Raw genomic sequence first — 17,822 nt, 5'->3', positions numbered from 1 at the left:
TCCTTTTCAGCATCTATTTATTTGAAAAAAATTCAAGTAATATGTATTGTATTATATATGTATTTTATATATAAATAAGCTCCTTTGCTTTGGTAGGCTTTGTTGTGATGATACAAAAATGACAAAAATGATTTTACAAAGAATTTAAAAAACAAGGAAAACAATTTCCAAAGCAGTTCCCTACTACACAGCACTGCATGCTCACAGGTTAGTAAAAATATGATATGGATAGAAGTAGTCTTTCTCTGCACAACCCATTTCCTACTGTGATGGCCCATAGAGAAACAAAGTACAGGTTTACCCCATGCTTGACTATGGTATAGCAAAGTGATTGGTAGCCAAAGACAGTATTCCATTCTTCAACCATCCAAAGACAGCTGGACTGCTAAAGATTTTTGCCATTTGTAGAATTCATAAAAATATGATTATGACATAGCACATGAATAATGGATTCCCATAGAGAATGCTTTTCTAATAATCAAAAGCAACATGTATGCAATTATAAGTGATCATTAATATTAACTAGCAAGTAACCATACTTTACTTGTAAAGCCTATTTACCTAGAATACTCCACTGTCCCTATAAAATATGTATATACATCCATTGACTAGCTGGAATGATAAAAGTAACTATGTATAATTTGACAATTTCTTTACCATTATTTCCAATCATGGGTCTCTCATAATAGGGCAGACAACTATTTATTAAATCATGATAACTAAATGAGCAGTGTAAACAAACAATGATGATAAAGAAATATGACAAAACATTCAAAATTGCTCATCATATTTTTTGTATTACGAACAAATAATTTACTATTAAAATGGACAGAAAAAAGGGAGATGTCGCCGGGCGGTGGTGGCACACGCCTTTAATCCCAGCACTCGGGAGGCAGAGCCAGGCGGATCTCTGTGAGTTCGAGGCCAGCCTGGGCTACCAAGTGAGTCCCAGGAAAGGCGCAAAGCTACACAGAGAAACCCTGTCTCGAAAAAAAACCAAAAAAAAAAAAAAAAAAAAAAAAGGGAGATGTCTTTTTTTTGTAAAGCTCAATCTTTTTGATTTACTTAGGGTATGCATAACTTCATTTTATGTATGTGTGTATGCATATTCACATGTATGGGACACACCTGTGTGTGAAAGTGTGTGCACATGCGTGCATGTGCAGATTCAAGATGGACGTCAGATGTCTCCCTCCATCATTTCCCTCTTATTATAGTTCATAGTTTCCACCCTCTGGCTACCCTAGTCTGGCTAGTGAGCTTGCTCTCAGGATTCCATCCCTACCTCCAGCACTGGTAGCTAGCACACCCTCCTGACTTTACTTATATTTTAAAAAACACATTTTTTAATTATTTATTTTTGTTCATGTGCACTCATGTTTTTGCTTGCATGTCTATCTGTGTGAAGATGTCAGATCACCTGAAACTGGAACTACAGTTATGAGCTGCCATATGGGTGCTGGGAATTGAACCCAGGTCCTCTGGAAGAACAGCCAGTGTTTTTAACCGCTGAGCCATCTCTCCAGCCCTTCATCCAACTTTTAAGCATTCTCTAGAAATTGAAATCTGCTTCTCAAGCTTGCCAAGTAAAAGCTTTACCTGATGAGCCATCTTTTAAGATCCTACGTTTCTAAGAGGTGTCAATGGTCTCCTTTCCAAATGAATGCTTTCCAAATGGATGCCTTCTCTCTTATTAGACTCATGACTGAAAATAATGTTAAGGAAAGAGACAAATTGCATACACTTTTATCATTTAATTTAGCCTTAAGACATGAACACATTTTAAAAGTCAGCATGAGTATTCTAGGAGTCTAGGAAAGTCCTCAGAATAACATGCATAAAATTTGATGTGTGTGTGGTTTGTTACTGCATTTTTAAAGTATACAAAACAAAACATCATACCCACAAAGCTAAATGTAGCTGGAAAAGGGTGTGAGATCTCTGCATGCTAACACCAAACCTCACATCACATTGTCTACTTGCCTCTTGCGCCCCCCTCCCCCTCCTCTCCAGACCCTTTCTCTCTGAGACAGGGGCTGGGTAGCCTTGGTTGTGCTGGAACTCACTATGTAGATCAGGCTGACCTCAAACTCACAGAGATCTCTTTCTGCTTCCTTAGTGTGGGACACCATGTCTGGTCCACTTCCTTCCTTATTATTGTTATTTTATTTGTATTTAATGGAAACTCAGGAAACAATAGTAAATATTCTCAAGTAAACTTGTTAACTATCTACCGTTTCAAGTCAGTGGGATTTCATATGGAGGGAATGTAATTCACCACAACATCCAGTGTCTGACTTACAGTATAGATAACAAGTCACACCATGGAGCCCAGCTGTCTAGCAAAGGGACAGGACACTCTTGCCTACCCCACCTCAGATCTGTGTGGCTTCTTTGGTTGGACCTAGGACTATAACAGAGCTGACTGACAAGAGAAACTGGAAAGTTATTAACTTTACAAGTACATGAGGATCATTGCAGAAAGTGAAGTCTAAAGAAGTGACGGATATAGTGCTTTCATACTTCTTAGACAAATACAAAATTTGGGAAGGTCTAATTGGACTAACGTATAAGTTGATGATAGTGCAGTAAGTTCCAGGGATGTCCTTCAAAGATACATCTGTGGGAGTATGTTTGAGAGTTATGTCAGAGTACATTTATTCCAGTTCATTGTGGCCCCAATTAGTAGTGTCAGTGATTAACATTACTTCTTGTTCTTGGTATACAAAGGATGTCTTCCCAAAACAGTATGGCTTGCTATAATGAAAGGGGACAAATGGTCTGTTCTGAGGGTATAACTCTTCAATTTATTTTCAATTGAAATAATCAATATGCCAATCTGGCATTTCTGATATGGTATGTTTTTAACCTTCTTCATTTCAAAAGCTTCTAACTAGGCAATAGTTGTGCAACCTAGGATAAGTCCTTTAACGTCTCTGGGCCTCAGTTGGATTGTAAGTAAAACAATAACGGTAATACACTTTCATAGGGACCTTATGAGGATAAACTAGTTATTATTTGTGTAACTCTTAGAATGCAACATACCTGGTGTGCATGTTTGGTAATTTAACATAATTGACAGAAAAAACATAGAATGAATTTGTTTAGAATCTTCCAGTCACCGCTGCCTTTTTTTTTCAGTAACAAAACTTAAAAAACACTGAGAAATCTCCTCAGCTTACTTTCAAGTCAACAGCCATCCACCCATTAAAGCCACCCCACAACTGTGCTTGTGCCCCGAAGACAAAAAATACATTTACATGTTTTCTGCCCTTTCAGAAGTTAATCTTTCTGTTCTAAATTTGGAATGTGTGCTTACATAGAAAAGCTCAAAAGAATACAGAACAAAAACGACTAGAGGGGTATGTAATTACCTAATAGGCTCAAGTATTCTAAGATGCATACAAGCACAACAAACAATTGGGAATGTGTTTATTTTGAAATCTGCACATGAAGTTGGTAACTGCGATGATGCACAGAACAGTACTTGAGTAAAATTAGTAACATTTCCACTTAGGAAATCGGTGGGACCATGGAGTGGGAAAGGAATAACCTGTCAAGAAGTAAGTGGACCTGGTGTGCTGGGAGAATAGCTTTAAGAGCGAAGGAAGAAGCTCCAGTGACAGTTGGGAGCTGATGCTGACCTGAGATCAGCAGGGTCTGCAGGACGCAGAGGGGCGCATGCAGGTTCCTCCTGCTACCTAGAAGAAGCTCTCTCGTGCGGAACCCATGCCACCCGGAAGCAGGAGCAGGTCGAGCCCGGGCTCTGTGCCCCCCGCCCGGCTCTAGGGCACCGGATGCCACGCCGAGGAAGGATTCGCGGTTCTTCCAAGCTAACGGTTTCCATGTCTCCCCGCTACCTCGGGATTGGCCTCGGAGCTCAAGTCAAGCAACCGCGGAGATCGATCGGTCACCGCAGCAGCCGAGCAGAGAGGGACTCGGGCCCGCCGGAGGGTGGGTGGGCTCGCGCCGACGTCACTTCCGGCGCGCCCGCCGGCCCGCGAAGAGGCGCCGGGCTCGAGGTCGCGCTGCGAGTGTGCGGCTGCCGAGGACGCGCGGTGCCGGGGGCGCGCCTGGAGGGCGGGCTCGGGAAGGGGGAGTGTCTGCGCGCCGCCGCCGCCGCCACAGTCTCTGTCGCTGCCGGCGAGCTCTCCGCCGCTCTCTTCCCGACACCCGGCTGCTCCGTGCACCCTGCCGCCGTGCTCCAGGGTCTGTGGGAGCCGAACAGAAGCGGGAGCTGCTGCAGACTGCGGGGCGGCGGGACGGCCCCGGTCCCCTCCCCTCCGTCACCCCTGCTTGCCGTCTCCCGGGTCATGGGGAACACCGCGATCGCCAAGAAAGGCAGCGAGGTGGAGAGCGGTGAGTGGAGTTGAAGACCGGGGCTGGGTTCCCGCCGGATGGGCTGCGGTGCAGCGCCCCGGGCCAGAGTCCTCCAAGGCCTCGAGGCACCGGCCAGGCCTCGCAGCGGCGCCCCTAGCAGTTCCAGGGGCCCCGGAGACCGGCCGCCTTCTTCTCTGTCCCCTCCCCCACTAAGGCCTGGGGGTGAGGGCCAAGCGCCGGGGCTCACTGGAAAGAGGGAGGGCGGACAGAGCGGTCCCAGTGATTCCCTTTCTTACTAGAGCGTGGAGAACTGCCGCGGTCTGGAACGCTTCCCCAAATATGGTCCTTGGAAAGAAGTCCCTTTTGTGATCGCACCCTTTGGCTCTTTCTCCCTTCTCCCAGCGCCCCCAACACCCTGCCCTCTTTTAGGGAGCTACAGGTAGTGCTTTTGGGTTGAGTTGGCTCTTTTTCCTCCATCTCCTGGATCCATCCCAATCTTACCACAAGGTGAGTGCTGGTGTAGGTCTCCAAAGGTGATGTTAACTCTCGATGTTGAAGGATCTTTCTTAAATCCTGTTGATTGGAGCTGACAGCCATAAACACAAGCAGCAACTTTATTCATTTGAGAAAAAAAAAAGTTAGGTTTGCTTTTACTCTAGACATCCAGGAAGGAATGTGTCAGGGTGCCTGGAAAACTTAAAGGTCTTTCGGAGTTGAAATGCTTCCAGACAGGGTTGGTTGGTTTCTTTTGAGAGCAAGCATTCAATGCAAGCATTTAATACTTTACAACAAATCTCAAGAAAAAGATTGTGGAAATTGAATTTCTGTTTGGCAATATGGTTTTATATATAAACACACACACACACACACACACACACACACACACATATATATATATGTATAGTGTAATAGGTTGTGAAGGAAAAATTGTGTGCCATTATAGGGTTCAATTCGATTTTATAATTCAGAATAATTAAAGGTACTTGCTGTTTGTTACATTGCCATAGGTAAATGGCGTCTCAGCACTTGAAGTAAGCCTGACAATTAGTTCATGTTTATGTAAATAATATCTTCCATTGTGTCTGTGTTTATAACAGAAGAATGAAGCTAACCTTATAATTATCTTGAAGCAAGCAGCTTTTGGTCTATATGAATAAAGCAGAATTGAATTGACTGAAGAGGGTCTAGCTATTCGTTTCGTGTAATGTAAAAAACAAAGTCAGATTTTATGGTTTATATTTCATCAATAAGGTTTGTTCCAGAAAAGTTACATGAACAGTGTACAAACTGTTAGTGTACATGTGACACGGAGACTTTGAAAAGCCAATGTAGAAGTAGGACTTCCATGTTCTTTATTAATTGTGCAAATGTAGTGCCTAATTGTACTGATTCACAAAGGATGATGACAAAGTTTTATACCCACTTGACATTGCTATTTCCCTATTTATCTTTTGTACAATGTGTATAATTGTGTTATGAAAATGTGCTTGATAGTTGAATCAGCCCAATGATTTGCTTAGCAAGTGCTTATACGGTTCTTGTCTTTTTAATGGTAGTGCTCTCTCCTGTTGTCTATACATTTCTGCTATTCAGCTTCCAAACCAGTTTTCCCCTAGACAGTGTTAATTTAAACTGGTAGCTATGACAAAATCTTGTGTAAGTTTATAGAAACTAAAGATCATTATACTAGTTTGAAAAAAATGTGGAGTGTCAAACTAAGATAGCAAATATTATCTCATAGGAAGATCATATGAGACTTGTGGATTGGCTTTTGTGGTTTCCTTTGGAGCAACATTAGCTGATGTGTGTTGGTGTTCTTGTGTAGCGAAGAAATTGTGTTACGTTTTAAAGCTTAATGACAGAACATGTCTGATCATTATGTACCTCACTGTTCTGTGTATTTTTCAAATGAATTACTCTTACAATTCTGTGGCTCAAAATTTGAATGTAATTATTTAAATTTCTCTTGATACACAGAATAAACTTTTAGAAATATACATGATCTTAAGAGTTCAGTCTATGCATTCTTCCCGTCTTAAGGCTCAAGTGCTAGACCTTGAGGAAGGTAGGGTTATGGTCCTGTTATTAACAGTAAAGCACAGCTCTGATGCTCTGACTACATCCTGCATCCCTAAATAATTAATCCATCTTCTTTCAGAATATTTACCAGGTGTTTGGAGTTTAGTTTTGGACCCTGTGCATAAAACATTAAAATTTTACTATCTAGTGTCAGCTGAAAGGTAAAATGTAAGCACTAACATTCTGAAAGTAAAATTAGAACTCAGAAAATTATCAGTAGGGAAGTATTTGATTTGAAGAGCTAATTAAAGATATGAAGGTAAGATTTTCAGTTTGATGAGGAATAAGCCTCCCACAGACAGGTAATTCTAGAGCTTAGTTCTAAAAATACTCCCAAAGAATGAAGCTGGGCATAAAGATAAATGAGAAGGGATTATTTTGGTGTTTCGTTTTGTTGGCTTTTTTGTTTGTTTGCTTGTTTGTGTTGGTCTGGGGGCCTGTGTTGCACTCATTAAAATCTTCCCCCTATACTCACAAAATTAAAGGACTCCATTCTGATCTCTACAACTTCTACAGATAAATTAATTTGAGTTCCTCAGGGAATTGGGGTGTTTCAAAGAACAACTTTTGCCATTATATATTTCTCCTATGTGATTTTAAAATTACTCTTGAAATAAATGTCTTTCAGAATTTGAGTGTAGTTATTTAAACATCCATTAATACACAGAACCATAAACGTTTAGAAACAAGGCCTAGAGTCTCAGAGATGTTTTCAGTCCTTGTAATTCAAGACTGTTTTAATTTGAATTAAGTATATTACTCACATAGCCTTAACATTACAAAACCACACATGCTTTTCTTTTAATCTGGGAGGTGTTTCTTTTAATCTGGGAGGCGTAGAAAGTTTAGGTGAGCAGTAGTGCCATTGTGAGACTTTGCCTCAAAAGAAAGAAGAAGAGAAAAAAGACCTTGAAAGTCAATAGAAATTGATCAAAGAAAGTCATTAAAGGAAGAGGTTCAGCAAATGCAAACTTCCTAACATTTTTTGAGAACTAGTGAGTGTCTATTTCTCTAGGTGCTTTGCACTGTCATACATATCTTTTCAAATCCTATGGAGTGGTTCAGTATTTTGTCATTTTCAAAATTGCATAAAGAAGTGATGTATAACTTGTTTAAGGCTGCATAGTAGCTGATAAAGGAGTGACATTTGAACTTAGGCAAGCTGATCTCAGAACCTTGATCCCAAGGGGTTATGCTGAGCAATCTGAGTATCCAGTGCAAAGTGAAGTTCAGGACCCACAGAACAGCTCACACTTTGTTTCAATTTATCAGTTACATCACATTGTGGCTGCTTTCAATAATGACTTTATTTGGATCTTCTCACTGTCTGAAATAAGAGAGATGATCTTCCCTGCCCCATTCTCTGGACTCATGTCATCATCTGTAAAATGAAGGGCTAAATTACCTTGCAGGTATTTCATTTGCCATGTGGTAAAAATTCTGAATTAACCATATATAACTTTATACCCTTAGATCATTGCTGTATGTTTGTTTATTACTCATTTCTAAATGTGTACCTTACATTCCTGTTAGGTAGCAAGCCAAAAAGTCATTTGAAGTTACATTGGTATTATTAATGTGTTTAGAATTTTGCATCTTACTATGATTTCAAATAGTTCTATCTAATCCAGCTCCTATAATGATAGGCATGCTCTCCACTTACAATGCTAAGTGAAGTGGTTTCTACCCAGATGTAGCTACTGAGAACTTAAAATGCAGCTGCTGCCTCTGAAGAACTGAGATTTTACCTTGTACCTATCTAGTTGGTGTTTGGTGTATTGACAGGCCATGCTTTTGACAGAGAGCTGTCTTTACATATAATAAAAATGCTATCCCTTCTTTCTCTAATTTGGTAATTTGGTAATCATGAGTGTATTTAGAGGAACAAAATTCTAGACTTATGTTTTCCTCAAAACTGTCAACATTTCTTCTAAGTAACAATTTATAAAGTTGGTGAACATAATAGGGTTTAGTAATTTGTATATACTCATGAAATTCCTTGAAATTCCTTTTGTTGGTACTTAGTAATGAATATAAGAAAGTATACTTAAGTTGAAAAATTTGTCTAGGATCAAATGTTGACAAGAAATGAATTTAGTGTTCTCTTGTATTTTGCTTATGTCTTAGAATTTTTTATTTATCAGATCAATTTTTAAAGAATAATTAGAAGCAGATTCTCAGTATATTGTCAGAGGTATTTGGGAATAGTCTTGGGGTTGAAGAAAAAGTCAAAATATTGAACTCAGTTTTGATTGATAACACATATCATCTCATTTAGTTCTTGATTTTTAATTTTGCATGGATTACTGTTCAACACTACCTCCTGTTTGGGAATCATTTTTCCTGTTCTGTGAAGGCTCCTCATACAGGACATAGATTGTTGTTGCCTTTGCTGGCAGCAGGATAATTGGGAAGCATGAAAGCCAGCTTAGAAAAGTCAGCCATCGCGAAGAGGCAGAGGCAGAGGCAGCCCTGGAGAAGAGTGTAGGTAAGCCAGAGTAGCTGTTAAGATCCTCACAGGCAGTTACAAGTTAACCACAGTTAATTCTGATACTTAATTAACAAAATAAAGTAATTATTATAATTTATATGATTAAGAACATAGGCAGAGACTAATAAATGCTAGCATAGATTTGTGGCCAAATTTCCTCAGGTAAATATATCATAAATTTCATTGAAAACTTATTTTAAATAGAAAAATATAGAATTTATAGAAGATAAATATATGTATATCAGTACTGTATTATTTACAGCACTTAATCTTTCTTTAAAAACATACTTTTTCTAGGGCTGGAGAGTCAGCTCAGCGGATGAAATGTTTAGTCAAGCAAGCATGAGGACCTGAGTTCACATCCCCAGACCTCATGGGAAGCCAGGCACAGTAGTATAATTGCAGTTCTTTATGGTGAGAGGGGAGGGGGGCAAGACAGGAAAAACCCTGGAAGCTTCAGCTTATCTGGTGCACTCTGCTGCAAACAATAGAGACTCTAGGTCCAACAAGGTTGCTGAAGACTAACAGCTGAGGTTTTCCTTTGATCTTTATATGTGTAGCCATACTCACATACATATCACATTCATGTACATTCCTCCAACAGAAGTGGTGGCACACACCTGTAATACAGTAATAGATAGACTGGGGCAGGAGAATCATGAATTACAGGCTAGCCTGCCTCATATCATGAGAAACCTGAACACAGACATAAAGCCCTGTATATAATACTTTCCCTTATCCTTCCATTCATTTATTCAGTACACAGAGGTGAGCCAATATGTGTTAAAGTGTATGTGAGACTGTAAGTAAAAGGCTTGGTTCTATTCTCAAAAAGAAAGACATAAAGCAATAACAATATTATTTCATAAAAGATTAGTAGGGGAGCCAAGAGAAGGAATGGTCTCTTCCACTGGGATGAGGTAGATGAGATTCAAAAAAGACTTTCAAAGAGATGGACCTATAGTGGGATACTGAAAATGAGAAACATCCACCAGAGGGATTATAGGGGAAATTCAAAGGAGAGGAAGAGCATAATGTCAAGCTTAGGAAGTAAATTGTTATAACTAAATGGTAGTTTATGTATGGGCTTGGTGATAGAGGTTGTCTAAGGAAAGAACTGAAGATAGGGCAGAGGCCCCTCATGGGAAGACTCAGAATGGGAGCCTAAAAACAACTGTTATAGACTTTGAAGTCAAGGAGGGAGAGAGGTGTGATACAATGTGGGTTTTCAAAATAAATCGTTGGCCTTGACTTGGTCATTTAGCTCCAGTGTCCTGTAGTGTGTTTTAGTGTATGGGGTTCAGGCAATGAGTTGCTTTATGAAAGACAGTATTTTGTCATAAATTAGATTGATTGTTCTGTGTTTAAGCAAATGGTTTTGGGAGTTAGATTTGGGATTCTTTTAAAAACAGAAAAGCACCAGTTGAATTTACTGCACTAGCTTAGTTGAAATGAGTTCTGCCTTAGAAATCCAATATAGATGCCATGTCTTACTGGGCTTGTTACAGCAAGCTAGGAATGTCACACTTTATGGTCATTTCCAGATTCACATGCTGATTCTTTTGGTGACTTCTGAAATTTTTGTTTTCTTTTAAGGCATTTGTTGAATTTCAGTCTGAAAGTTTATGGTAAACCTGACTTTTCTTTTTCATTTTTTTATTATTAAGAGATTTTTCTATTCATGTTACCTACCAATCACAGATCCCCTCTCCTCCTTCCTCCTACCCCTCCCAGCTTTCCCCCACAGCCCACCTTCCATTCCTACCTCCTTCAAGGCAAGGTCTCCCATGGAGAGTCAGCAGAGCCTGGTACAACCAGTTGAGGCAGGTCCAGGCCCATTCTCCCTGCACCGAGGCTGCGCAAAGTGGCCCACCATAGGCACTAGGCTCCAAAAAAGCAGTTCATGCATCAGGGACAGTCCTGATCCCACTGCCTTGGCGGTCCTCTAAACAGTTCAAGCTAAACATCTGTCTCGCCTATCGAGAGGGCCTAGTCTAATACCATGGGGGATCCTCATCTATTGGTCTGCATTTCATGCGTTTGCAGTAGTTTGGCTGGAAAAACAAAAAAAACTCAGGATAGCTAAAAGAATCCTGTACAATAAAGCAACCTCTGGAGGCATCATGATCCCTGACTTCAAGCTCTACTATAGAGCTATAGTAATAAAAACAGCTTGGTACTAGCATAAAAACTGACATGTGGACCAATGGAATTGAATTGAAGACCTTGACATTAATCCACACACCTATGAACATATGTTTTTGACAAAAAAGCCAAAACTGTACAATGGAAAAAAAGAAAGGTTCTTCAACAGATGGTGCTGGCATAATTGGATGTCAACATGGAGAAGATTGCAAATAGATCCATCTCTATTACCGTGCACAAAACTCAAGTCCAAGTGGATCAAAGACCTCAACATAAATCACGTTACACTAAACCTGAGAGAAGAGAAAGTAGGAAGTAGTCTTGAAAGCATTAGCACAGGAGATCACTTCCTAAATATACCACCAATAGCATAAATACTGAGAGCAACAATTAGTAAATGGGACCTCTTAAAACTGAGACTCTCTTGTAGGGCAAAGGACACAGTCAATAAGACAAAATGACAGCCTACAGAATGGTAAAAGATCTCCACCAACCCCACATCTGGCAGAGGGCTGATCTCCAAAATATATAAAGAACTCAAGAAACTAGACATCAAAATACCTAACAGTCCAATTAAAAAATGGGCTACAGAGCTAAACAAAGAATTCTCAACAGAAGAATCTCTAATGGCCAAAAGACATTTAAGGAATTGCTCAACATCCTTAGTCATCAGGGAAATGCAAATCAAAATGATTCTGAGATAATATTTTACACCTGTCAGAATGGCTAAGATCAAAAACATTGAAGACAGCTTCTGTTGGAGAGGATGTGGAGCAAGGGGAACCCTCCTCCACTGTTGATGAGAGTGCAAACTTGTACAGCCACTTTGGAAATCAGTATGGCAGTTTCTCAGAAAATTGGGAATCAGTCTTCCTCAAGACCCAGCTATACCACTCCTGGGCATATACCCAAGGAATGTTCAACTATGTTCATAGCAGCATTATTTATAATAGACAGAACCTGGAAACAATCTAAATGCCCCTCAACTGAAGAGTGGATTAAAAAAAATGTGGTACATATACACAGTGGAGTACTGTTCAGCAAACCTGTCTTTTCTATGTAGATTTCATCCTTAAAAATTAAGACAGTGTTTGAGGTTTGACTATTTTATGGTCTCACTTTGTCAAATTTGTCGTTATTTTTTAGTAGGTGCCCAGAGAGGAGCAGGAGACTGTGTAAGCCACAGATTTGAAAGAGTGTGCTAGTCCAGGTAGTCCATAGCTCCTTTACAGGGGCTGTCTCTGCTGGTAATGTAGCTCCTCGAATACCAGTTCAGCTTCCCTGTAGATCAGGCGTCATGTGTGTTCATAGGGGAGATTATGTTGCATCTTCAGCTGTAGTTCTGAGATAAATTACCCTGCAACTCAGACTTCGACAAAAAATACTCATATATCTGTCATTCATTCAGCCCTTTGATCATTCTCAGTCAGTTCTTACTGTCTGTTTCATACCAGGCACTGTGCAAAGCATAGATGCCCAAAAAAGTGAGACTTGATTCTTGTTCACAACTGTTTATGGTAAGGTGTAGGACACACGGGCCTGGCATTGGTACTAGGGCAGAAATGAAGCCTGGAAATTTATATAGGAAGAGTGCAGAATTCCTGAGTAGTCTACAGATGTCTGTTGAGTTCTGTAGCACTCCAGCTACCTTGTTTTCCCAGTTGTTTTCTTTACTGGACAATGTGATCTGTGGGACATAGACAGTATCTGTCAGTAAGTATGCTTTTAAATACAAATCTATTTTATTTTAAATAAAAAGACTTACACAGCTTTCCCTTACAAGCAAACTAATTAACTGGATTGCTGAGCAAAAGCAAAGCTGAAGCAAGACTCCATTCTGTTTTGATTTGTATTTGAGGGCACATGGAAAGACATTACTTAAAACAACAGCAGCAACAACAAAAACTTGACCTTCCCTGAGGCCTATTATAGAAGTGTAAGCAGTGTAAATGAAGCCATCATTACCGGGTTGTTATAGGTCATACCATGCTACCTGTACATTCTGAGATTACACACATACCTACCAATATACTTGGGAAGGTTGCTATAACATAGTTGCATGTGAGCCTGTGACAGGCAGGTTGATGGAGGAAGAGTAATTTAGAATGAGTTTTACAGCCAGTTTAGAAGAAAGCACTAGCATCCATTAAATTACCGTGTTATGATCGAAAGACACTGCCCAGGAGTCCTCCTTTTCACTTTGGTTCATTTCAGCTTTGTGAGTGCATAGCTGTTTGATCCATCTGCTTATAGAGCAACCCTACCAGAGAGCATTAACGCACAGATACCCATCCCTTCAACGTCTGCATTATCTACACCATATTTTGAATATTGAATAGAAACACAAATGGGCAAAAGTCTTCTGAAACTGCCACCATCTGTAACTATAGTAGAACTAGATGGGAAGAGACAGCGAGAGAATGAAAGTAAGCAAATATCCATGTGCAAGGGATGTAGTTCAAGCCTCTGGACTTAAAAACAAGTCCCCACAAAAGCTGCTGCCATGGAATTTCCAGGAAACTTACTGTGCATCCCAAAAAGTCCTAATCCAAATATCTGAAAACTGCAGTTATGGGATACTATAAATCAACGGTTCTCAACCTTCCTAATGCTGTGATCCTTTAATACAGTTCCTCATGTTGTGGTGACCCCCAACCATAAAATTTCATTGCTACTTCATAACTGTATTTGCTTCTGTGAGGAATCGTAATGTAAATATCTGATATGCAGGATACCTGGTATGCTACCCCCAACATGGTCTGGACCTACAGGTTGAAAGCTGCTGCTGTCAATGCTCACAGCAGTCAGAAGGAGAAGGAGGAGTGTCATCCTCTACACAAACTAGTTTGTAGTGTAGTCTCCTTTAGCAGCTAAGGGATCAGTAAAAGCCACGGAAGTGCCAGAAGTGCTAAAAAGTGCTAAACAGATGCTGTGTACAAAACAGTTACAGAACTTCATGGCCAGGAAACTTTCTAGATAATAAAATGACTTAATAGATTGGTTTAACATTACATGTAGCAGATTTTTTTTAATATTTACACGTATTTATCACATACAGTGATAACAAAATTACAAGGCAGAGAACAAACACAAAGTCAAGACTTCACTGTAGTTTCAACAGTATCTATCCTACAACACTAAAAGATGTTAACTTTTCTTTAAATGGCTCTCTTCAGTTTATTGCATGATAGACTAGCCCATGTTAAAAGTAGACTCCAAATGGTTACATTACACAAGCTGTGAGAGTTTTAAACCCATGGCAAGTGACAGAAGGGAAGATTTACTCATTACAGGAAAATCCTCACTTAAGCATCAGAGTGCTACAGGCACGTGAAACCCGTGTACATCCAGCTGGGCATTCTTAGCCTGCCCAATCTATCAGGAGCTGACATATGTTCTTAATCTGGTAACCCCAAAGTTGATTTACATTTCTGGAGATGCTCAATCACAGTACCATTGCAGGCAAATTTCCTCTTAAACGCCTTCACTAGTTTCTTTTTATTGTAATCATCATCAATTCCTTGGTCAGTATCGAGGTCTTCCTGATGTTTCTCTGTTGAATTCTTACATGGACATAATCCTCAGTGCCAGCAGGAAGCAGGACATCACCCTTACTTGCATCAACAAAGGCATTGAAAGAAGAGCTTCTTTATAGTGGATGTACCACATGATTCCTTTTCGTTGGTGGAAACAGCCTGCAGAAGGCTGCTGTGGAGAAGGGGGTGGGCACAGCATCAGCAAGCACGTGGACTCAAGTGGAAGGCAGCTGAGTTCTAGGAAACATAGACCTGTTAATTTCGTTAACTAGGAAACTGTCACTCATTGTTTAGAAGTCACTTACTCATTGTATGATCATACCATGTTGAATTCTCTTCTTTTACATACTGGAGATACCTACATAGTCAGCTTTCTGCACTCTGATTTTAAAAAGCTCCTTGGTAGTTTGGACTTCATTAAAATCACTTATTGAATCCCATACCTCTATATGACTAAAATTGCCATCTTCATCATATAGAACCAGAATCCAGCTACCAGAGCTGTAGATAGTATAAGTGATGAACTTCCACTCTGACCATAAAAGTAAGAAGCTTTATGCTGAAACTTGTGGCTTTTAGTCGCTGCTCTAGTAGTCTGCATCCTGTTCATTTTAGAATAATTAGTAGAGGAGCCATTGATGTAAATCTTTCACATGGCTCTTAAAGCACTGTCACAAATCCTGTCTGAGAATCATGGCCCCATCTACATCCTCTGGCTTGCTCACTTGCTTCCTTCTGTAAGTGATCAAACTTAAAGGAGGTTTTGTTTTATAGAGGTAAAACTCTGAGATCGCACACATCACTATGCTCTGTCATCCAAGCCTGCTCTGCATTTTCCCTCTATCTTCATGGGTGTTAACTGACCCATGTTATACTAGGCATGTGTGCCCTTTTCAGGGGGAGATTGTCATGATTAAGTAGGAGCTAGACATTGACTACTTCACATTTCATTAAACTCTGGGAGTGCATGGGTGATGAGGCTAGCAGCTGTGCCTAAGGTTCCTGAGGGATGGAGTCCATCATGGTGGGAAAGGAATGGTATGGTTGGAGGTCCAGAAAAATGGCTGATGGCAATTTCATCCATACAGGAAGCGGAGAGCCTGTTTAGTGTTTTGACTCCAGGGTGTGCTAGGGTTGTTAGCTCATGTTATGGTGAAAACTAAAATCATGCATGGTTTAATGGGTAATAGAAATATGAAATTCAGGGACTGGAGAGATTGCTCAGTGGTTAAGAGCACTTGTGCTCTTGCGGAGTACTTGAGTTCAATTCCTAGCACCCACATGCTGTCTTAGAAACATTTATAACTCCATTTCCAGAGGGTCTGTCATCCTCATCTAGCCTCCACAGGCATGAGGCATGCCTATGGTGCACAGACATTCATGCATGCGAAACACCCATGTACATACAACTTTTAAATTAAATTCTATTTTGGAAATGTTTATAACTCCCACCTGTTACCCCCCACCCCCATTGGGGGGTACTCTACTACATTGACCATTTGGGGATAATAGCTACTTTACCTGATGTGATTGCCTTTCTTTGATACAGAACAGTTTAATGTATCAAAGCCATATCACTTCTTTTAAAGGTGTGTGTGTGCCTGTGATACCCAAAAAATGTCAGATCCCTCTGAACTGGAGTTACAGGCAGTCTTGAAATGGATGCTAGAAACCTAACTCGTACAAACTCTTAACCACTAAGCCATCTCACCAGACCCCAAATTAACAACACTTGAATTGGGAGAAGAAAATTGGTCTTAGGGAGGTAGGTAGATACTGGATTAGAACAATTGTTGCCTTTTGAAAACCCCTTCATTTTAGGCATCCATCACCCATCTGTACTACTGCTTGTGGTGGTATTGTGTTCCCCAAAATATTTTGTACCTTAATAAACTTATTTGGGGTCAGAGAACAGAAAAGCCACTAGTCATGCAGTGATAGCACACGCCTTTAATCCTAGCATTCCAGAGGCAGAAATCCATCTGGGATCTCTGTGAGTTCAAGGCCACATTGGAAACCGCCAGGCATGGTGACTCACGCCTTTAATCCCAGAAAGTGAGCCTTTAATCCTAGTGAGTGATGGTAGAAAGCAGAAAGGTATATAAGGCGTGAGGACCAGAAACTAGTAGTATTTGGCTGGTTAAACATGTGGCTGGTTAAGCATTCAGGCTTTTAAGCAGCAGTTCAGCTGAGAGCCATTGGGATGAGGACACAGAAGCCTCCAGTCTGAGGAAACAGGACCAGCTGAGGAATTGGCAAGGTGAGATAGCTGTGGCTTGTTCTGTCTCTCTGACCTACCAGCATTGACCCCGATAACTGGCCTCGGGTTTGATTTTATTAATAAGAACTTTTAAGATTCCTGCTACAACTGCTACCTCTTGTTGCTGTTATTTTACCCTTTGTCTTGCTTGCTTCTCATTTACCAAAAGCACAGACATCTCACTTAGAATCTCTTCATTTCTTAAGGCCTGCATTCATTTGAGTGGTTTCAAAATCTGTGTGGATAACCATCCATCATCATTGGTCTCACAAATCTGGCTTTGTTATCTGTAACCTCCTTCTTTGTCATAATTTGGATACCTCATCTCATCAAGAACCTTGTCATATTCATGAACTCCATGGTTGCCTGTCTGTGTAGCTATCATTCTCTGAACGCAGTGCCTTTTTTCTGATTGCCTTTAAAAGGTTCTTACCTACTCATCCACTAGGCCTCTCACTTCATTTTCCTTCTTAACCAGTCTCGATAACAGAGTACCCAAAAGCCTTTGCCATTCTTTTTATCAGCTAGCCTCCTTCTCCATGCTGTCAGCCAAGAGTTGAGCACTTGAGAAAGCCATGCAGAAGGGTGCTGTAAATCCATTGTCATCTTCAAGTGTGCTGTCAGCATAATGACAGTTTACCACAGTCCCTGAACTACTCTCTCATTCTTAATGGTTTCTGTTTCAGTCTTCTGTCTGCCTTTTTCACTGTCTCCCTCTTCTAGTAATAATCATGTTTCGTATGTCACAGTGGAAATCAGATACCAGATGGGAAGTCATGTATGTTCATAAGGGAGAATATGTTTCATCTTCTGCTTGAAGTTCTGAGATATTTTATACTGACCTATCTAGGAATCTTGGTAATTCTGTTAATTATAAGTTGCATATGTGTGTGTGTGTGAGAGAGAGAGAAATCAGATTAATTTTTATTGTTACTGTTGCTGTGACAGAATACCTGAGAACTTACAAGGAGGAAAGATTTGTTTTGGGTCA

The 17,822-nt window shown here is 40.3% G+C and overlaps 1 protein-coding gene across 1 annotated transcript in view; it reads left to right on the top strand.

Moving 5' to 3' along the window:
• The first annotated feature begins 3,782 nt into the window (after positions 1-3,782).
• Positions 3,783-17,822, top strand: part of Prkacb (protein kinase cAMP-activated catalytic subunit beta) — a 99,420-nt gene continuing 85,380 nt past the window's right edge. Inside the window, exon 1 of the mRNA XM_028876854.2 lies at positions 3,783-4,359. Within this exon, the coding sequence (XP_028732687.2) occupies positions 3,798-4,359 (562 nt within the window). The 5' untranslated portion in view covers positions 3,783-3,797. The remainder of the gene's footprint in view (positions 4,360-17,822) is intronic.

This window comes from Peromyscus leucopus, chromosome 6 (assembly GCF_004664715.2).
Source record: "Peromyscus leucopus breed LL Stock chromosome 6, UCI_PerLeu_2.1, whole genome shotgun sequence".
Classification (NCBI taxonomy): domain Eukaryota; kingdom Metazoa; phylum Chordata; class Mammalia; order Rodentia; family Cricetidae; genus Peromyscus; species Peromyscus leucopus.
The sequence above is the reverse complement of the archived record's forward strand: the minus strand, read 5'-3'. Positions and strand labels throughout refer to the sequence as shown.